General features: G+C 33.5%; 1 protein-coding gene across 1 annotated transcript; it reads left to right on the top strand.

Moving 5' to 3' along the window:
* Positions 1–964: 964 nt before the first annotated feature.
* Positions 965–24,062, top strand: LOC137403621 (uncharacterized). Its single transcript, XM_068089597.1, has 8 exons — positions 965–1,156; positions 4,626–4,740; positions 7,190–7,358; positions 15,873–16,064; positions 18,688–18,935; positions 21,318–21,530; positions 22,604–22,796; positions 23,512–24,062. Exons 1-8 carry the CDS (start codon positions 1,052–1,054, stop codon positions 23,660–23,662), a joined length of 1,386 nt encoding a protein of 461 aa, XP_067945698.1. The 5' UTR covers positions 965–1,051; the 3' UTR covers positions 23,663–24,062.
* Positions 24,063–24,064: the final 2 nt, after the last annotated feature.

The raw sequence follows: 24,064 nt of genomic DNA, 5'->3' as shown, positions 1-24,064 counted from the left end.
AATCAAAGACAAACTTGAGGTCACCATCTACATAAAATAATTAGTAGCTTTGCTCGCCAAGTTTTGTCACCTTCCAAGGTCAACATGATGACTGGCTGTTGAAGTGGCTAGTTGCAAAATCTCTTAGCAGTAGTCGTGTCTAATATGGTAATACTTGACCGAAAGTAATGTCTAATGATGACTTTATATTCCTGCGCAGCCAATGCATTGTGCTCAGTAGAAAGGGTGTGCCACTTCTCTTCATTGGCTAAATGAGTTTAGCATTGCTCCATCAGCTGATTCAGTGAAGATGGAGAGTTCTTAAAGATAACACAGTATTTATAAGATATTACTCCCGTTAGACATTCACTGCCATGCTTATGCAAAAATTTCTTACAAACTTACAAAAATGAGAGCTTTTTATGTAGACATGGTTTTTCTTAGTCTCTCTTGAATGCTGTAGGTATGATTAGTTAGTTTGCCAGTCATTTTTAAAACAAAATATGGAATAAACAACTGTACTCAAGTAATTAACTTGAATAGTAAGTCATTAAAGGAACTACATAAATTTGTAATCTTGAAATAGATGCAAAAGACATGGCAATTTCCTTGTAACACAAAGCAAAGACAAGGTTTTTCAACAAGGCAAATATTTACAGGTGTCTTTGGTTTGATTGTTCTTGTAATTACATTGACGAATTAATATATTTTTTTTCCAAGTGGTTTAAGTTCAATTCTTTCTACTGACTTTTAGTCAAAAGGTTATAAAAATTAGTATCAAATTAACTTGAAAATAAGGAGTTGTCTACTCACGGTGGCACATCATTTGCGTGAGGACATGAGTCCATATGCAGACCTAGTTTAATCTTGTCTCGATTTACTTTCGACCAATTGAAATACGGTATAAGCGGAAAAGCCAGCGCGATGAACACTGCGAGGTTGATCATGTGATCTGTTCACATGACCGCACCGTGGTTGATCAAACCGCGAGGCAGCGAATAGCGTTTGTTTTGTATTGCTGATACTGATGAGTTTTGTTGCGCTGTGTGATATTATATGAGCTGTGTGGATCATGGGCTCTCGAGAATCCAAAGACCAAACAACACCCGCTGACGACTATCCCCACGCTAGTATACTTAAAGGGAGCGCCGAATCTGATGCTGTGCTCGTCCAGCAGGTGAAAAACTTATTTTAATTACATTAACGGAATGGTGATGATGTGTTGCTTCATAGGTTGGGAACGTGTTTGAATTTGTGTTTGCCAGAATGACATAGATGTAATATGATATTGCAACAGTCCATATATTACCAAAAATAGTTTATAGATATATAGTCGTCCATTAAAACCAGTTCAACATGAAGATACAGTACATTACGACGAATCCTTTCCGATAGTTAACCCCTAAGATAGCTAATTTCGCACTTTATTTTAGGAATGAATATTTGATTTAACAACTGATATTTTTTCTATTTGATTGTTAAAGGGTATTCAAATTTTAGCAACGCCAGACGGGAACAGTTTTATTATTTTGTTAATTTTCTTCAGTGTCTTATGGCCTGGTTGACAAGTAGTTAGTAAAGTTGTCACAAGTATGTTTTCCGCAACATTTGTTAAACCAGTGAAAGAAAGTATGCAATACTAAATGAACAACGACAAAAATCCTCTTCAACATTATCAAAGAATAATGTTTTTATTTGCAATTGAATATGGAACTGGAAGTCTATAACATGATTTGTGAGACAAAATGTTGGTCAAATGTCCGTCTACTTTGTTTTTTTTTCAAATGGATGCTGATATTTTTTGGTGAAATTTTGAGACACCAGAGAGATTGTTTATCATATATGCATGCTTTCAAGCCCAACACATGTTGATATCTTTTTAAGAGCTTCTGCTTAAACTCACTGTATTGTATAGCTGGAGAGAAGTTTTGCGAAAATTAATATAACCTTTCTTTCAGCTACTTTTTATGCCTTTTGAGTGCAGCACCCAAAACTAGCTTAATAATAAAATATTTCAAGAGCACATATATACCAGTGGGTGTCATGCCAGTCAAATTGTGCTCATGCCCCACTCAATGGCTGATCATGACCAAATTTATGAATATGTTGGTGGTTTGAATAGTTTTCAATTTGACAAATACCACTAGTGTTTCAATTTGTATGTTGAGATACTTGCTAATACTTCCCATTGCACTTGTGAGTACTTGTATTCATATGCACTAAAATTTCAAAAGCTATTCAAGTTTCTGTTAACTATCCATGTCATCATAAGTAAAATGTATCATCAAATCTGAGAATTTAGTATATTTAACTACTCCGTTGTTTAAATGTACTTAACTAACTGCAGTGTTGTCTCAGTATATTCAACCAACTGTAGTGTTGTCTCAGTATAGTCAATTGACTGTAGCATTGTCTCAGTATATTTAACTAACTGTAGTGTTGTCTCAGTATATTCAACTAACTGTAGTGTTGTCTCAGTATATTCAACCAACTGTAGTGTTGTTTCAGTATATTCAACTAACTGTAGTGTTGTCTCAGTATATTCAACTAACTGTAGTGTTGTCTCAGTATATTCACCTAACTGTAGTGTTGTCTCAGTGTATTCAACCAACTGTAGCGTTGTTTCAGTATATTCAACTAACTGTAGTGTTGTCTCAGTATATTCAACCAACTGTAGCGTTGTTTCAGTATATTCAACTAACTGTAGTGTTGTCTCAGTATATTCAACTAACTGTAGTGTTGTCTCAGTATATTCAACTAACTGTAGTGTTGTCTCAGTATATTCAACTAACTGTAGTGTTGTCTCAGTATATTCAACTAACTGTAGTGTTGTCTCAGTGTATTCAACCAACTGTAGCGTTGTTTCAGTATATTCAACTAACTGTAGTGTTGTCTCAGTATATTCAACTAACTGTAGTGTTGTCTCAGTGTATTCAACCAACTGTAGCGTTGTTTCAGTATATTCAACTAACTGTAGTGTTGTCTCAGTATATTCAACCAACTGTAGTGTTGTCTCAGCATATTCAACTAACTGTAGTGTTGTCTCAGCATATTCAACTAACTGTAGTGTTGTCTCAGCATATTCAACTAACTGTAGTGTTGTCTCAGTATATTCAACTAACTGTAGTGTTGTCTCCGTTACTGTATATTCAACCAACTGTAGCGTTGTTTCAGTATATTCAACTAACTGTAGTGTTGTCTCAGTATATTCAACTAACTGTAGTGTTGTCTCAGCATATTCAACTAACTGTAGTGTTGTCTCAGCATATTCAACTAACTGTAGTGTTGTCTCAGCATATTCAACTAACTGTAGTGTTGTCTCAGTATATTCAACTAACTGTAGTGTTGTCTCAGTATATTCAACTAACTGTAGTGTTGTCTCAGTATATTCAACTAACTGTAGTGTTGTCTCAGTATATTCAACCAACTGTAGCGTTGTTTCAGTATATTCAACTAACTGTAGTGTTGTCTCAGTATATTCAACCAACTGTAGTGTTGTCTCAGCATATTCAACTAACTGTAGTGTTGTCTCAGCATATTCAACTAACTGTAGTGTTGTCTCAGCATATTCAACTAACTGTAGTGTTGTCTCAGTATATTCAACTAACTGTAGTGTTGTCTCCGTTACTGTATATTCAACCAACTGTAGCGTTGTTTCAGTATATTCAACTAACTGTAGTGTTGTCTCAGTATATTCAACTAACTGTAGTGTTGTCTCAGCATATTCAACTAACTGTAGTGTTGTCTCAGCATATTCAACTAACTGTAGTGTTGTCTCAGCATATTCAACTAACTGTAGTGTTGTCTCAGTATATTCAACTAACTGTAGTGTTGTCTCAGTATATTCAACTAACTGTAGTGTTGTCTCAGTATATTCAACTAACTGTAGTGTTGTCTCAGTATATTCAACTAACTGTAGTGTTGTCTCAGCATATTCAACTAACTGTAGTGTTGTCTCAGCATATTCAACTAACTGTAGTGTTGTCTCAGTATATTCAACTAACTGTAGTGTTGTCTCAGTATATTCAACCAACTGTAGTGTTGTCTCAGCATATTCAACTAACTGTAGTGTTGTCTCAGCATATTCAACTAACTGTAGTGTTGTCTCAGTATATTCAACTAACTGTAGTGTTGTCTCAGTATATTCAACTAACTGTAGTGTTGTCTCAGTATATTCAACTAACTGTAGTGTTGTCTCAGTGTATTCAACCAACTGTAGCGTTGTTTCAGTATATTCAACTAACTGTAGTGTTGTCTCAGTATATTCAACTAACTGTAGTGTTGTCTCAGTATATTCAACTAACTGTAGTGTTGTCTCAGTATATTCAACTAACTGTAGTGTTGTCTCAGTATATTCAACTAACTGTAGTGTTGTCTCAGTGTATTCAACCAACTGTAGCGTTGTTTCAGTATATTCAACTAACTGTAGTGTTGTCTCAGTATATTCAACTAACTGTAGTGTTTTCTCAGTGTATTCAACCAACTGTAGCGTTGTTTCAGTATATTCAACTAACTGTAGTGTTGTCTCAGTATATTCAACCAACTGTAGTGTTGTCTCAGCATATTCAACTAACTGTAGTGTTGTCTCAGTATATTCAACTAACTGTAGTGTTGTCTCAGTTTAGCCAAATGTTGTATTTCTCCAGAATGGAGGAATGTCCTCATCACATAAACTAAGCATATGGACAGCCATGGTGTTTATTGTTGGAGAAATGGCTGGCAGCGGAGTGCTTGCTTTACCTCGAGCTATCGAAAATTCAGGTTTGTTTTTATTGCATTGTGCAAGTGTGCTAGTGGCAGTGTATCTCATCAGTGTGTAGAATGGTTTCCTTGAACTTATTCGCTGTATTTGCTCACTTTACTCTCAAGTTATAGATAATATAACATTTACCTGTCTATTGTGTTGAGTAGAGATTTATATGATTATGCCGATCTGCAATAGCTACTGCTTAAGTCTACTGAGTTGTTTGGCTAGAATTGAGACACTCTGGAGCTAAAAAAAACTTGTAACAAGAATAATAAGAACCATCTTATTCATTTTACTTATACTAGTACACTCGCCAGTCCCGTGCACTGTGAGAGATTGTCATGAGTAATCAGTATGTGGAGAGCTATCTGGTGAGGTTTTTAGGGCTCCAGATATATAGAGTATATATATAGGGTATAATGGTAACGTTGTTGTCTGTGAATTGGATGCTCCAGGTTTGATTTGTGTAAAGGGCAAGATTTTCTCTCTAATATTACTAGCGTAGCTTCGGACATACGGACAAACACTTTTCTTATTATATTGGAGACTAGCGGAATGCCCGGTGTTGCAAAGGTATCAAAAACCAGCTTATAGTGTATGTTGTTGCCTGCCACTTGCCATTAGCCTAGCACATTGCCAATGGCTAATTCAAGTAAGCTAATTATCTACGGTTCTTACTAATACATAGAACGATGTTGCGCCGTAACAGAGAGCGATAACATATTTTCACCCACATAGCGACATATATCGCACGAAAAATCCATCAATCTCGCGTAGCTAAATTGGTAAGTTGTATGGCGGGTGAATGGGAGATTCCGTAATCAAATCTTCTGTGATACGGATTGTTAAATTTACTTGCTCACGGATGTATTAGAGACAAGTTAACTACTACTGCTCTCTGTGTATTGTTTCATATCTAGCAAAAGTTTACAAACTGTGTTTTTAATAATTGACAGTTTTGAATTTTGTATTTGAAAAGTAAATTAGTTATGTTAATAATTAATGATAAACTGATCGGCTATATGTTTTTATACCTTGACACGATGAACCAGAATTATTTGATACAGTAGAACTCGAAAAACACTGTTCAGACCAAAACAGCCGTATCGTTATTCATGCGAATAAAATTTCTCAAAAGATTAATTTGGAATGTCAAAGTGAAAGCTACTAGAAATCTATATATAAATCTCAGTGTTTGTTTGTCTTTTGGTCTGTTTGCCCATGTGTCTAGTTATAGCGACAGAATTTTAGGAATGAAAATTCGATGTTTACTAGATTTGAACTTTGTACCTTCAGTAGTGCAAACAGGCATTTATCCAATACACTAGACTGTCCAACTGGCAGTACTAAGGCATTTATCCAATACACTAGACTGTCCAACTGGCAGTACTAAGGCATTTATCCAATACACTAGACTGTCCAACTGGCAGTACTAAGGAATAAATTGTGCACCTACTCATTACACGTGCCAATCGTTCATGGCTTCAAGCTTAAAACTGCAGCATTATGCTAGTAAAAATTATTGACCAGAAAAAATGCTTAAACTCTTGTGCTAAGCGAAACTATTGCAATCAATATAGAGCTGTAGTAGGCACAGCAGCCGGTAGAGTTTGAATTATACAAAAATAAACACACACAGAAATAAACGAACACTTTCATTTAAAGGTTAGAAGGGTATATGTAGCTTAAAACTAAATCTTCTGTGCCAAAGTTTTTTATTACCCGTTCAAAGCTGGGCATTCATATAGTTTAAAGGAAAATGTTTAAAATAATAAACAATACCTAATTTAAGTCTTTTTAAATTATAGCTAAAATATGTTGCACCATGTATTTCTATCACTCCCTCTACCACATGCCTAGACATTGCTACATATACCTCCTTTTCACATGTTTCCAAGCTAAAGTAGCAATAAAACATCTTTTTATTGTTTATATTATTTTATTCATTTTGTCTTTTCAAATGAAGGTTTTCATATTTACATTTTTAACATGGGCTTATATAAGACGGGCTATACATAATTACTGTAAGTATTTTTTGGTTGTCTTTGGCTTCCGAAATGAGCTGGGCAAAATGTGTTCTAATTAAAAAAAGTATTTCTTTTAATAAATGATAGCTTTGACATACAAAAAAAATTTAGAAAAACAACTTTGCATGTTGAGATTTAAATGTGATTATTTTTTGCTTAATTAGAGAATCTCACAAAGCCATGGCTTGCAGACGAGTCAGACAAAGTTTCATCTAAGGATTGTCTCAACACTTCAGAATTTGTAGATGTTTTATTAACTTGATGCCTTTAAGGCCTCTTCATACACTTCAACTCGTATGCTGTCCACAATATCACCAACCATAACCAAAGGGAGCGTCCCGAACGCTTTTCGACTGATGCTGTCCACTTTTGTTGCTTCATCGTGGCTTAACTTGTGCTGATAACATATTGTGGCAGTGTAAATGTTTGTCCGCAGGTTGGATTGGGCTGGTTGTGCTGGTAGTTAGCTGCGCTGCCGTTGGCTGGTGCGGGGTGCTGCTTGCCCGATGCTGGCTTATTGTAGAGGAGCGGTTTCCTGAGTATCAGGACCAGTGCAGGGATCCCTACCCGTCCATTGGTTATGAGGCATTTGGACGGCCTGGAAAGTGAGCCGATTCCATCTATTCACTTTTTCATCTTATATTTGCTACTGTGTCTAGTCTCATATTTACTACTGTGTACTAGTCTATTATATTTACTACTGTGTACTAGTATATCATATTTACTACTGTATACTAGTGTATCACATTTAGTACTGTGTACTAGTCTATCATATTTACTACTGTATACTAGTCTATCATATTTACTACTGTATACTAGTGTATCACATTTACTACTGTGTACTAGTCTTTCATATTTACTACTGGGTACTAGTCTATCATATTTACTACTGTATACTAGTGTATCACATTTAGTACTGTGTACTAGTCTATCATATTTACTACTGTATACTAGTCTATCACATTTACTACTGTATACTAGTCTATCATATTTACTACTGTGTACTAGTGTATCACATTTACTACTGTGTACTAGTCTATCATATTTACTACTGGGTACTAGTCTATCACATTTACTACTGTATACTAGTCTATCATATTTACTACTGTGTACTAGTGTATCACATTTACTACTGTGTACTAGTCTATCATATTTACTACTGGGTACTAGTCTATCATATTTACTACTGTATACTAGTCTATCATATTTACTACTGTATACTAGTCTATCATATTTACTACTGTGTACTAGTCTATCATATTTACTACTGTATACTAGTGTATCACATTTAGTACTGTGTACTAGTCTATCACATTAACTACTGTGTACTAGTATATCATATTTACTACTGTATACTAGTATATCATATTTACTACTGTGTACTAGTCTATCATATTTACTACTACGTACTAGTCTATTATATTTACTACTGTATACTAGTCTATCATATTTACTACTGTATACTAGTATATCATATTTACTACTGTATACTAGTATATCATATTTACTACTGTGTACTAGTCTATCACATTAACTACTGTGTACTAGTATATCATATTTACTACTGTATACTAGTATATCATATTTACTACTGTATACTAGTGTATCACATTTAGTACTGTGTACTAGTCTATCACATTAACTACTGTGTACTAGTATATCATATTTACTACTGTATACTAGTATATCATATTTACTACTGTGTACTAGTCTATCATATTTACTACTACGTACTAGTCTATTATATTTACTACTGTGTACTAGTCTATCATATTTACTACTGTATACTAGTATATCATATTTACTACTGTATACTAGTATATCATATTTACTACTGTGTACTAGTCTATCACATTAACTACCGTGTACTAGTATATCATATTTACTACTGTATACTAGTATATCATATTTACTACTGTATACTAGTATATCATATTTACTACTGTATACTAGTATATCATATTTACTACTGTGTACTAGTCTATCATATTTACTACTACGTACTAGTCTATTATATTTACTACTGTGTACTAGTCTATTATATTTACTACTGTGTACTAGTCTATCATATTTACTACTGTGTACTAGTCTATCATATTTACTACTGTGTACTAGTCTATCATATTTACTACTGTGTACTAGTCTATCATATTTACTACTGTATACTAGTCTATTATATTTACTACTGTATACTAGTCTATCATATTTACTACTGTATACTAGTATATCATATTTACTACTGTATACTAGTATACCATATTTACTACTGTGTACTAGTCTATCATATTTACTACTACGTACTAGTCTATTATATTTACTACTGTGTACTAGTCTATTATATTTACTACTGTGTACTAGTATATCATATTTACTACTGTGTACTAGTCTATCATACTTACTATTGTATACTAGTATATCATATTTACTACTGTATACTAGTATATCATATTTACTACTGTGTACTAGTCTATCATATTTACTACTACGTACTAGTCTATTATATTTACTACTGTATACTAGTCTATCATATTTACTACTGTATACTAGTCTATCATATTTACTACTGTATACTAGTCTATCATATTTACTACTGTGTACTAGTCTATCATACTTACTACTGTATATTAGTATATCATATTTACTACTGTGTACTAGTCTATCATACTTACTACTGTATATTAGTATATCATATTTACTACTGTGTACTAGTCTATCATACTTACTACTGTATATTAGTATATCATATTTACTACTGTGTACTAGTCTATCATACTTACTACTGTATATTAGTATATCATATTTACTACTGTGTACTAGTCTATCATACTTACTACTGTATATTAGTATATCATATTTACTACTGTGTACTAGTCTATCATACTTACTACTGTATACTAGTATATCATATTTACTACTGTATACTAGTCTTATCATATTTACTACTGTATACTAGTCTATCATATTTACTACTGTGTACTAGTCTATCATACTTACTACTGTATATTAGTATATCATATTTACTTCTGTGTACTAGTCTATCATACTTACTACTGTATACTAGTATATCATATTTACTACTGTATACTAGTCTATCATATTTACTACTGTATACTAGTCTATCACATTTACTACTGCGTACTAGTCTATCATATTTATTACTGTATACTAGTCTATCATATTTACTACTACGTACTAGTCTATTATATTTACTACTGTGTACTAGTATATCATATTTACTACTGTGTACTAGTCTATCATACTTACTACTGTATATTAGTATATCATATTTACTACTGTGTACTAGTATATCATATTTACTACTGTATACTAGTCTATCATATTTACTACTGCATACTAGTCTATCATATTTACTACTGTGTACTAGTCTATCATATTTACTACTACGTACTAGTCTATTATATTTACTACTGTGTACTAGTCTATCATATTTACTACTGTGTACTAGTATATCATATTTACTACTGTATACTAGTATATCATATTTACTACTGTGTACTAGTCTATCATATTTACTACTGTATACTAGTCTATCATATTTACTACTGTGTACTGGTCTATCATATTTACTACTGTATACTAGTCTATCATATTTACTACTGTGTACTGGTCTATCATATTTACTACTGTATACTAGTCTATCATATTTACTACTGTGTACTAGTCTATCATATTTACTACTGTATACTAGTCTATCATATTTACTACTGTGTACTAGTATATCATATTTACTACTGTATACTAGTCTATCATATTTACTACTGTGTACTAGTCTATCATATTTACTACTGCATACTAGTCTATCATATTTACTACTGTATACTAGTATATCATATTTACTACTGTGTACTAGTCTATCATATTTACTACTGTATACTAGTCTATCATATTTACTACTGTGTACTAGTATATCATATTTACTACTACGTACTAGTCTATCATATTTACTACTGTGTACTAGTCTATCATATTTACTACTGTATACTAGTATATCATATTTACGACTGTATACTAGTCTATCATATTTACTACTGTATACTAGTCTATCATATTTACTACTGTGTACTAGTCTATCATATTTACTACTGTATACTAGTATATCATATTTACTACTGTATACTAGTATATCATATTTACTACTGTATACTAGTATATCATATTTACTACTGTGTACTAGTCTATCATATTTACTACTACGTACTAGTCTATTATATTTACTACTGTGTACTAGTCTATCATATTTACTACTGTATACTAGTCTATCATATTTACTACTGTATACTAGTCTATCATATTTACTACTGTGTACTGGTCTATCATATTTACTACTGTATACTAGTCTATCATATTTACTACTGTATACTAGTCTATCATATTTACTACTGTGTACTAGTCTATCATATTTACTACTGTGTACTAGTCTATCATATTTACTACTGTATACTAGTCTATCATATTTACTACTGTGTACTAGTCTATCATATTTACTACTGTGTACTAGTCTATCATATTTACTACTACGTACTAGTCTATCATATTTACTACTGTATACTAGTCTATCATATTTACTACTGTATACTAGTCTATCATATTTACTACTGTGTACTGGTCTATCATATTTACTACTGTATACTAGTCTATCATATTTACTACTGTATACTAGTCTATCATATTTACTACTGTGTACTAGTCTATCATATTTATTACTGTATACTAGTCTATCATATTTACTACTGTATACTAGTCTATCATATTTACTACTGTATACTAGTCTATCATATTTACTACTGTATACTAGTCTATCATATTTACTACTGTGTACTAGTCTATCATATTTACTACTGTGTACTAGTATATCATATTTACTACTGTATACTAGTATATCATATTTACTACTGTATACTAGTATACCATATTTACTACTGTGTACTAGTCTATCATACTTACTACTGTGTACTAGTCTATCATATTTACTACTACGTACTAGTCTATTATATTTACTACTACGTACTAGTCTATTATATTTACTACTGTGTACTAGTCTATTATATTTACTACTGTATACTAGTCTATCATATTTACTACTGTATACTAGTCTATCATATTTACTACTACGTACTAGTCTATCATATTTACTACTGTATACTAGTCTATCATATTTACTACTGTGTACTAGTCTATCATATTTACTACTACGTACTAGTCTATCATATTTACTACTGTGTACTAGTCTATCATATTTACTACTGTGTACTAGTCTATTATATTTACTACTGTATACTAGTCTATCATATTTATTACTGTATACTAGTCTATCATATTTACTACTGTATACTAGTCTATCATATTTATTACTGTATACTAGTCTATCATATTTACTACTGTATACTAGTCTATCATATTTACTACTGTATACTAGTCTATCATATTTACTACTGTATACTAGTCTATTATATTTACTACTGTATACTAGTATATCATATTTACTACTGTGTACTAGTCTATCATATTTACTACTGTGTACTAGTCTATCATATTTACTACTACGTACTAGTCTATTATATTTACTACTACGTACTAGTCTATTATATTTACTACTGTGTACTAGTCTATTATATTTACTACTGTATACTAGTCTATCATATTTACTACTGTATACTAGTCTATCATATTTACTACTGTATACTAGTATATCATATTTACTACTGTATACTAGTATATCATATTTACTACTGTGTACTAGTCTATCACATTAACTACTGTGTACTAGTATATCATATTTACTACTGTATACTAGTATATCATATTTACTACTGTATACTAGTGTATCACATTTAGTACTGTGTACTAGTCTATCACATTAACTACTGTGTACTAGTATATCATATTTACTACTGTATACTAGTATATCATATTTACTACTGTGTACTAGTCTATCATATTTACTACTACGTACTAGTCTATTATATTTACTACTGTGTACTAGTCTATCATATTTACTACTGTATACTAGTATATCATATTTACTACTGTATACCAGTATATCATATTTACTACTGTGTACTAGTCTATCACATTAACTACTGTGTACTAGTATACCATATTTACTACTGTATACTAGTATATCATATTTACTACTGTATACTAGTAAATCATATTTACTACTGTATACTAGTATATCATATTTACTACTGTGTACTAGTCTATCATATTTACTACTACGTACTAGTCTATTATATTTACTACTGTGTACTAGTCTATTATATTTACTACTGTGTACTAGTCTATCATATTTACTACTGTGTACTAGTCTATCATATTTACTACTGTGTACTAGTCTATCATATTTACTACTGTGTACTAGTCTATCATATTTACTACTGTATACTAGTCTATTATATTTACTACTGTATACTAGTCTATCATATTTACTACTGTATACTAGTATATCATATTTACTACTGTATACTAGTATACCATATTTACTACTGTGTACTAGTCTATCATATTTACTACTACGTACTAGTCTATTATATTTACTACTGTATACTAGTCTATCATATTTACTACTACGTACTAGTCTATTATATTTACTACTACGTACTAGTCTATCATATTTACTACTTTGTACTAGTCTATTATATTTACTACTGTATACTAGTCTATCATATTTACTACTGTATACTAGTCTATCATATTTACTACTGTATACTAGTCTATCATATTTACTACTGTGTACTAGTCTATCATATTTACTACTGTGTACTAGTCTATCATATTTACTACTGTATACTAGTCTATCATATTTACTACTGTATACTAGTATATCATATTTATTACTGTGTACTAGTCTATCATATTTACTACTGTATACTAGTATATCATATTTATTACTGTGTACTAGTCTATCATATTTACTACTGTATACTAGTCTATCATATTTACTACTGTATACTAGTCTATCTTATTTACTACTGTATACTAGTCTATCATATTTACTACTACGTACTAGTCTATCATATTTACTACTGTGTACTAGTCTATCATATTTACTACTGTATGCTAGTCTATCATATTTATTACTGTATACTAGTCTATCATATTTACTACTACGTACTAGTCTATCATATTTACTACTGTGTACTAGTCTATCATATTTACTACTGTGTACTAGTCTATTATATTTACTACTGTGTACTAGTCTATTATATTTACTACTGTGTACTAGTATATCATATTGGCTACTGTGTACTAGTCTATCATACTTACTACTGTATACTAGTATATCATATTTACTATTGTGTACTAGTCTATCATATTTACCCTAGGACACTTATATTTCGCTAGTATTTAGTTTCGTGAGTAGCTCACAGAGTAAAATTTCGAAGCAACTTAATTTCGCAGCTCTGATGAGTGCGAAAATATAGTGACGCGAAAATAAATACAGTGGAACAAACATAATTAGATTCCTCTGGTTCAGTTCACCGATAAAAAAAATTTCAATTTGCGATTAGTTTGTAATTTTGAACCGCAGGTAGAATGGTGTGGGCAAGGTTGATAATGCAATTTGATCGCTTGCTGCCATTTGTTTTTTGGACTATCAACAGGCCCGTTTTCACTGGGGCAGCTGGCCGGCTGAGCCGCCCCAACTTTTTGGGAATTTTTTACGGTAAGTACAGTCCAACTCGGATAACTCGCCCTCAGATAAAATGTAACATTTCATCTCAAACACAAGGTCAACTCAAACGGATTTGTTTTGTCAGTTCCAACGCAATGATAAATTCCTTCAGATAACTCGACCTTAACATCATTTATTCGAAAAGTTATTTGCCCAACGACCATGGACGCGGTTTTTATCGCTGTAGAATATTACTTCATTCAAAGCTATAGAGACAAACATCAACTTCTAGTAGTTCTTAGGCATCATTATTATCATCATCAGAGGCAAAATATTTTTGTTAACGACTTTTATAAAGGTTTGCAGAAGATTAAGTTTTATCAAACACCCGCTTGGCCATGTTCCATCGAAAGCGTAAAAGCCTCCGAATGAACTTAAAATAAAATCCGCAAAATTGATCTTTGTTAAAACGCTCAAAAGAAAAAGATGTCTTTTTTCTGAGCATTTTAACTGCGGTCATGTTTTGCCTATTTTAATTTAAAAACGTCTCGTCAGTCACATCACTTGAAACATAACAAATCTCAAAAAATTACAAGTTATTGAAGAGGTGTCAGTGGTGAATCCAAACCTTTCTAGAGCCATGCTGCTTGTGTAGTACTGCGAGTGTCAGTGCATGCGTCTTATTTTCTTTCAACACACGGTGCTCACTGCATTGATTGATGTGGTGCTCACTGCATTGATTGATGTCCCCAGCAAACGCTACTAACGCGTGTGCATTGATATCATATTCCTATCATTATAAATCATTCTTAATGGGAAAATAATCATAATTAATTGCAAAATAATAACGTAATAAATTTTGACAGTCAAATTATTTTGTTGGTTTATATTTTTACGATGCTATAGTGGTCGTTAAAAACGTTAGAATAAATGTCGTTATAAAATTCCATTCTACAGTATCAATGAACAAAGCTATTTAGTTTCGCTTTTTCGCTCGTTTGTTATGATAGTTTATTTTCGCACATGAAACTTTCGCGAGAGAATGACACCGCGAAAACGCGAAAGTTAGATGCCGCGAATACATAAGTGTCCTAGGGTACTACTGTGTACTAGAATATCATATTTACTACTGTGTACTAGTCTATCATATTTACTACTGTGTACTAGTCTATCATATTTACTACTGTATACTAGTATATCATATTTACTACTGTGTACTAGTTTATCATATTTACTACTGTATACTAGTCTATCATATTTACTACTGTGTACTAGTCTATCATATTTACTACTGTGTACTAGTCTATCATATTTACTACTGTATACTAGTCTATCATATTTACTACTGTATACTAGTCTATCATATTTACTACTGTGTACTAGTATATCATATTTACTACTGTGTACTAGTCTATCATATTTACTACTGTATACCAGTGGCTCTCTGTTATCTCTGTGAACGATTAACTTTGTATTTCTACAGGATTTTTGTGTCCATCTGTACAAACATAACACTGATCGGCGTGTCTATTGTCTTCCTCCTGCTCGCGGCTGAGAACATCCAAGCCGTATTTGCTAAAGTTCCAGCCCTCGCATTTTCTCCTTGTTTCTGGATGCTCATCATAGCCGCTGTACTCAACCCCTTCGTGTGGATGGGCACTCCTAAAGACTTCTGGTCTGTATGAGTCTTCTGTCTTTGTACAGTTCTCAGGTTTGATTAGATGAGACCACATTTCTGTCCAGTGAGACGTGCAATTGTTATATATACTGGTCAGTCATGTGCCAAACACCAGATCTCATGCAGCCAACAAAATCACTAAAGTCTTGCATAGGGGCCTTAAGTGAATGGCAAGAGTTGTCAGTTCAGTTAGTTTTTTCAAAGTATTTCCAGGCGAAAATAATTTTTCTCTGTTACTTGTCTAGTTCAACTTTAGGTAGAATGTTGCAATTAATTTTTCACTGAAGTTAGGTGAGCAGCATTTTCTATCATTTAAATGTTAACTTTTCACTATGATTAGATTGTTTTATGTAGCGAAGTAATTATTGACTTTCTACTGCCAGAGCTGCCATTCAGCACAGCTTGCCATGTTAATTGCAATAAATTCTCTCTCTGACTAATTTGTTTGAACAAATTTTGCTTTTTTAAACAAAAATATTGGTAATCAAAACCTTATTTGATTACTAAAAATGTTAAATACTGTGTATATTTAATATTATATATAATATATTATTTATTTTGATGATAATAAAAACTGGAGATGTTTGTGAGCCAAAGCCAGCTCCTTGAAATTAATAAATTGATTTGAGATTGCTGCAGCTTTAGACACACTCGATGTTGTTGTACAGATCTGACTTGTTTATCAGGTGGTTTTGTACTTGGTCTTCTGTAAAATGGTGTCTCGTTGGTGCTATTCCAAGTGGCCAGCCAAATAACGTTTGAATAATATAGTTTGTTTGTTCTCACTGGAAAGAATAATCTATCAAATCTCTATGTTTGTCTGTCTGTCTGGTTCAAGCGATAAAGTTTTAGCAACAAAAAATCACCTTCATACCGGATTTGAACTCGCGACATTTAAATTTACTACTAAGAAGCACGTGTAACCACATGGCTGCTGTTCTTATCACACCCAGAGATCTTACCATATACTGTCTATCATTTTTACCTGAATGCACCCTAAATTATTAATTAATGCAGTGTGCTCTTGGGATACGATGCCCCCGTTATAAGATGCCCCCGTTATAAGATGCCCCCTTTATAAGATGCCCCCGTTATAAGATGCCCCCGTTATAAGATGCCCCCGTTATAAGATGCCCCCGTTATAAGATGCCCCCGTGATAAGATGCCCCCGTGATAAGATGCCCCCGTTATAAGATGCCCAAGTTATAAGACGCCCCCGTTATAAGACGCCCCCGTTATAAGACGCCCCCGTTATAACATGCCCCCGTTATAACATGCCCCCGTTATAAGATGCCCCCGTTATAAGATGCCCCCTTTATAAGATGCCCCCGTTATAAGATGCCCCCGTTATAAGATGCCCCCGTTATAAGATGCCCCCGTTATAAGATGCCCCCGTGATAAGACGCCCCCGTTATAAGACGCCCCCGTTATAAGACGCCCCCGTTATAAGACGCCCCCGTTATAAGACGCCCCCGTTATAAGACGCCCCCGTTATAAGACGCCCCCGTTATAAGACGCCCCCGTTATAAGATGCCCCCGCTATAAGATTTTTCGCCTTACGATATGGAACATGATGGTTTTCCGTCTTTGCTGCACGAGGATGAAAATTTGTTTTCGTCATCTAATACCAACAAAAACTTCTCTCAAAATTAAAAATTTTTCAATCGGTGTACTGATTACAATGAAATAGCGAAAATGACGATATGTTATTTGCCGAAATCCCTCCCACAACATCTAAAAAAGATAATGTACTCGCTTTATCTCAGTTCAGCGTTATTTGTTATAATTATTATGTTAAAAGTTATAGTAAAGGCGTAACCGAAAACAGATAAATGATAAAGTTTTAGCCTATGACAAGGTAGAAGTTTAGTAAAATACATACTAAAACTCAGCTTTATGTATGTGTTTAGTAAGCTGAATTCATTTAAGTTAAACTCATTTAAATTCAAGATTTACATTATACGTTTGTCTCGAAAGTTAAAAACTCCCCACGGTACATACTGCACGTACTACACTGTAATGTTACATTTTCTAGCAGATCATAACCTCTAAATGCTATAAAGTTAATGTATGTAACTATAGTTACTAAGGTCAACATAATATTCTGTTGCTAATTTTTTATATGTACATATGTATATAAAATATATATATAATATGTATATTTAAATTTTGATGTTTTACTTGGGTGTGTTTGCATTAAATAATTATGGGTTTTTATACTTCTCTATGCGAAATTTTTGCCCCACGAAGCCAACACTAAATGACTTAAAGTTATAATTGTTTGCTAAATCTTTTTCATTGCAATCGTAGCACAACAGACTTTATTTAACCATCACTTGTTGATTATTTCACATTTACATTTTAACACCTTTACGGTTGTTTTATCATTTTGCTTAATTTATTTGAACTGCACAAAACACTTTACTCATGATATGAAGTTTCAATGTTAGAATGGTTAATGTTATATGTTAAACAAAAATACATTTTCTGCGCAGACTTTTATTACCCAGGCAATGGCGGGGATTCATCTAGTCCTAGCATATAGTGATGGGGCATTTGCCTTATGTGAATTGTATTATTTTATTACCAATATCAGCTTGTGTGCGGGTTGTGATTGTAGGCCCATTGCAGTTGGTGCAACAGTGTCTACAGCTTTAGCCTGCATCCTACTTCTCGTTGCCATAGGAATAGATCCAGAGTCTCAGGTGCCTTCTAAAGTTCACCATGATGACATCAGCATTGTCACATTCGCTCTGTCTTTCGGCACCATTCTTTTCTCGTTTGGAGGGGCAGCTGCCTTTCCAACTATTCAGCATGACATGAGACAGACTGGTGACTTTCCCAAAGCCCTAGTACTAGCTTTCTCAAGTGAGTGCCACAAAGGAGCAGGAGTTCATTTGTATTGGTTTTTTATTGACCTCTATTGCAAATCTTATCTCTAGCGAGCGTAATATGTATGTTTATAGCTGATGTTATGAAGATTTAAATAAACTGTTATTTAAGTGCTGCTTGTATAGAGTTATCAACAAAGGTAGCTGGCAATCATAAACCGGAAACGAACAAAGTAGCTCGCGAGAGAGATGATCATAGAATGCATGGTTAGCCAATAGTGACATTGGCATGACATGGTGAAACCAGTGTGGTTGGATTGGTTAACATTGTGAAGGTTGCTAGGGCTAGTGTTACAACTACATGTACTTGTATGGTTATTGTATTGATCACTATGGTTAGGGAATGGAGTGGTTTTACTGTTACGGTTTGACCAGGTGGTAATCATAGACTTCACATACAAAATAATATAATGAATTAGAGAAATTAACCCAGACACTCGCGGAACGGAGGTGACAGATTTGATTTTACTGCCTCGATTTCTACAGAAAAGTTTCTCTTGCATCATTGTTTCTTTGTTTCCTAGTTAAATAAATATCTAACTGTACTACCCAGTTGCCCGGGTTATAAAAAGTCTTTCGTCAGAAAATTAATTTGTATTTAACATATAACAACATTTGCCATTCTAACTTTCAAACTACATATCGTGAGAAAAGTGTTTTGTGTAGTTGAAATAAATTAAGAGAAAAAACAAAAACAACTGTAAAGGTTTTCAAACTTTGTCAAACAACTTTAAACTTCATATCATGAGGAAAATGTTTTGTGCAGTTCAAATAAATTAAAAAAATAAAAGGACTATAAAAGGGTTTAGATGTAAAAGTGAAATAATTAGCGATAGCTAAATTGAGTTTGTTTTGCTATGATTACAATAAGAGATGATTCGATAATGATACAATTAATATGAACTGAGAAAACAAAATATAAATCCGGAATATGTTGAATTTAAATAACAATTCTTGCATAGAAATGTGTGTATAAAAAAGGTTACTGTTCCACCAGAAGCTATCCATCAAAACTTTGAATACGACGATACTGTTGCCTCTTGGTATCAGCACAAATTTAAAAATGAGATATCGTACTGTCCTTGTCGGGCCGAACGGAGAGAAAATGTCGAAGCTCTTCCCATAAGTGTCCGCTTGGAAAGAATTGGCCTTGACCCCAGATATAGTAATTGAACCTTACAAAAAATACTTCTTAACATGGGCATCGTAACACATGGCATCAGTAAAATAATTAGCGTGCACTATAGCTCTAGTCGGAGGGACACGTATATCCACAAACTTTGAGAAATATATATATGCTAGCTGTGCCTCCTGACGCTGCCCAGGTATTAAAAATCAGCTTGTAAACAATTAGAAGTGATGAGAGTTACCTACCACTTGCTATTAGCCTGGCACATTGCCAATGGAAAATGGTATTAAAAATCAATTCACAAACAATGAGAAGTAATAAGAGTTGCTTGCCACTTGCTATTAGCCTGGCACAATGTCAATGAACAATTCCAGTAAGCTTTAGTAAGCTAATAAGCGTTAGGCTTCTAATGACGGTACTTCATGACGTTGTGTCAGCATTGTCCAGCTATAGCTAAACTAATAATAGCTATAGCTGGACATACCGAAGGACGACAGACTTTGAGATATATATAAATAGAAGATAGATTTCACATGACTTGCTATCGACTTTCTTGATTTTTTGTAATAAACTTAAAATTGACTTCCTTGCATCTTTTTTAAACATCTGATGTTCAACAAGTTCTACTAATGATCATATTAGCCACTTGTTTAATGTTGTCTACAATTATTTTAGTGCCTGTTTGTCTAGATTTTAAATATTGTGATGTAGTTTGACATATTTCATTTTTCTTTTCCGCATGCTCAGGTGTTACATTTGAGTCTATCCAATAAGCTATGTAGTTTCTTAGACCCCCAGCACTTTCACTTTGTGTGTTTAGCAGTTTCACTTGGTGTGTTTGGCAGTTTCACTTTGTGTGTTTGGCAGTTTCACTTTGGTCTCCTAGAACTTTCACTTTAGGGCCCATTTGTTTTACTATTAGTTTTCACATTAATTAAGGGACGCTATATTATTAATTATTAAGCCGTATAATATATATGTATATTATAATATATATATAATAATATACCGTATATATTTTGCTGCTACAATGTATATTCTTTGCTCAATCTTTAATAGTTTCTGTTGATTATGAAATGGCATTGAGATGTCATCCTGTTTGTATCCATAGTAAGGTTAGCTTAAAGCACGTGTCAAATGTATAATTATACTAGGCTCCACATACTAACATATTGAGCAGACATCTAGTTGTGACAGCACCCCATTTACATAGGCATATTGATGTTTTAGTACTAATAGCTATGTACCTGCCGGTGTCAGCCCTGGGCTATTCGGTGCTAGGGAGCACTCTGGAGGACAATATCCTTAGCGGTCTCGTTAAACACGCCAACTGGGTCTACTACGTCATTCAGGCCCTTATATGCCTCCACCTTCTATTCGCCTTCACTATAGTCATCAACCCACCCTGTCAGGAACTGGAAAAACTCTTAAAGATGCCCCTTCGTGAGTTTCTCTATGCATATCTATAATCTACTAGCAGTAAGCCTGTTCTGCCCTAATCTGACAAAATACAGTAACTCATAATTCTGTAAAATTATTTTTTGCATTTTACTGAATAACTAATTAGGAGATAATTACATAATACATTTAAATTGTAATTCCACATGTCTGTTTGTTACACTATCTTGTCCATAACTCTATGATTTCAAAATACCAGTTACTGTGTAGAAAACATAGTGGAAAATAGTGGAAAATCCACCTGCTGGCTATCTGAATGAAAATAAAAGAAAAACCAGGCAACAGTTGCCTGGTTTGGATGTTTAAAAGGCTGATTCTCAGGAACCAGACAGAGTTTTGAAACAAAATATTTTAGTGACCTGGTGGAAGGTACGGACCATATTCATGCGAAGTTTGAATTAAATTATGAAATACGGAAACGCTAAGCGTTTGCACCGACAGACAGACATGCGGAATGAAAAATTGGGATTTGACATATATCTGTATATATATATTTCTCAAAGTATGTCCGTATGTGTATTCTAGGTTTGATTGTCCGGCTATAGCTATTATTAGAATAGTTGTAGCTGGACAACAATGCACACGCAAAGTCATGGTTTACCACCATTTAAAGCCTATCTTATTAAGCAGCTTACTAGAATTTTCCATTGGCAAATATGCATGGCTAACAGCTTAAAAGTTACAGTTGTTTGACAAAGTCTTAAAGCCTTTACCTTTTCCATTAATTTATTTTAATTACACAAAACACTTCTCTCATGATATGTAATTTGAAAGTTAGAGTTGGAAATTTTGTTATATGTTAAATACAAACCAATTTTCTGTACAAAGACCTTTTTATTACCAGGGCAACACGGGGTAGCACAGCTAGTATATATATGTATTTACTTGAAACTACATGTGTCTACATATTGTTAATTCATACTTCATTACGTATACAGTGTACAGTTAAAACTCGACTAAGCGTCTAAATTTTTTGACATATTAGCTTAGCCGTAGGATCTGGAACCATGCAATTAGCTGACTTGTCTGTGGAATGTGAAAGCTGTGGACTGTTGCAGACTTCACTTGGAAGAGGGCCGTCATTCGAACTCTTTGTGTCGCCTTTGTCGTATTTATTGCTGAAACAGTTCCTCATTTTGGACCAATTCAATCCCTGATTGGTGGATCTACCACGACTCTGCTTGCCATTGTCTTACCCTGTGTCTTTTATCTAAAGCTTACATCTATGGAAAACCTTGGCTGGCCTGAAAGGTAGGTTTGTTGTTTACTGGCCTATATGCCAGCAAAATTCTGTAAGTTTGTTTTATAAAAATTGCTGCCTGCGAAAAATTCGTTAGCCCGTAGAGATATTCCTGTTAGGAAAGGTTTAGGAAAAGAGAAGCATTACCATTGTGGGGAATATATGACAGTTGAGGGCTGCCGTAAAAGTGAGTTGTCATGGAGTTGTCCTCTCACTGTCAGGCCCTGAGTGTTAGGTTTTATGATCAAAATGCAAGTAGCAGTTTGACAGCTATCATTATCATTGAAACAGTAGGATTGTTGTCCCCCTGAATCTTTTTAGCTTGTTATATTTAGTTTACTTGGGCATTTACTTTTCACGTATGAAATCCTTTACAAGCACTTGAATTCCGATTTTCTCATTGTTACCTTAAAAACTATCAATAATGCAGCTAGCTGCATGATTATCCACATAAAGGAGAATCTATCATATATGATAGGTTATCATATACATTTATGACAAGTGCTCTGCTGACTGGCTGTTGCAAATCATGTTACACTGTTGATTAACACTTGGAAATTCATTTGTCATTATTTATATTCTCCCAATGACTAGCTCCTTTGTTAAACATCACTTGGCAGTTCAGTTGTGATAATTCTGATTGGCTGTTGTGTTTTCTAAACAACGCTGATTGGTTGATGTCATGTATGCTACGTTGCTTATTGGCTTCATTAATTTCTCTTACAGGAAAGCTGCACTGCATGAAAAGATCTTCAGTGTGGAAATTATCATAGTAGGAGTGATTGGTGGAGTGGTTACGACCTATTCAGCTATAAAGACTCTAGCCGACCCAACCACAATGGTCCCACCATGTTATATTAACGTCACTATCGGCTAAGCAAGCATTCCATGATCATATCGCTCACTTTTCTTTATTCCCGGTTTACAATTACCTCTGTTGATAGCTCTATGAACTGATCGACTACGAGGTACAAACCAGGCACAGCTGGCAGGTTCCTCAAGTTAGCGGTTGTGTTAACAATAATAATACCTGTCAGTGCCATATCTCTTGGTATATTCAACCCTTCAACGCTTTTCAAACAACAATGTAAGATATTTTGATTTACCTTCTAAGCACAATCACTCTGTACAAGGCCTTGGGTCAATATTCAAAGATATTAAATTTTCTACCTGTCAATCGTTAATACCATTATAGCGCAACTGTAAGGATGCCAATGCAAATAATTTATATTTTTACAGAACGGTTTAATATTCTAATATAAAATTTGTATATACTTTT

This window comes from Watersipora subatra, chromosome 9 (genome assembly GCF_963576615.1).
Source record: "Watersipora subatra chromosome 9, tzWatSuba1.1, whole genome shotgun sequence".
NCBI lineage: Eukaryota > Metazoa > Bryozoa > Gymnolaemata > Cheilostomatida > Watersiporidae > Watersipora > Watersipora subatra.
The sequence above is the reverse complement of the archived record's forward strand: the minus strand, read 5'-3'. Positions and strand labels throughout refer to the sequence as shown.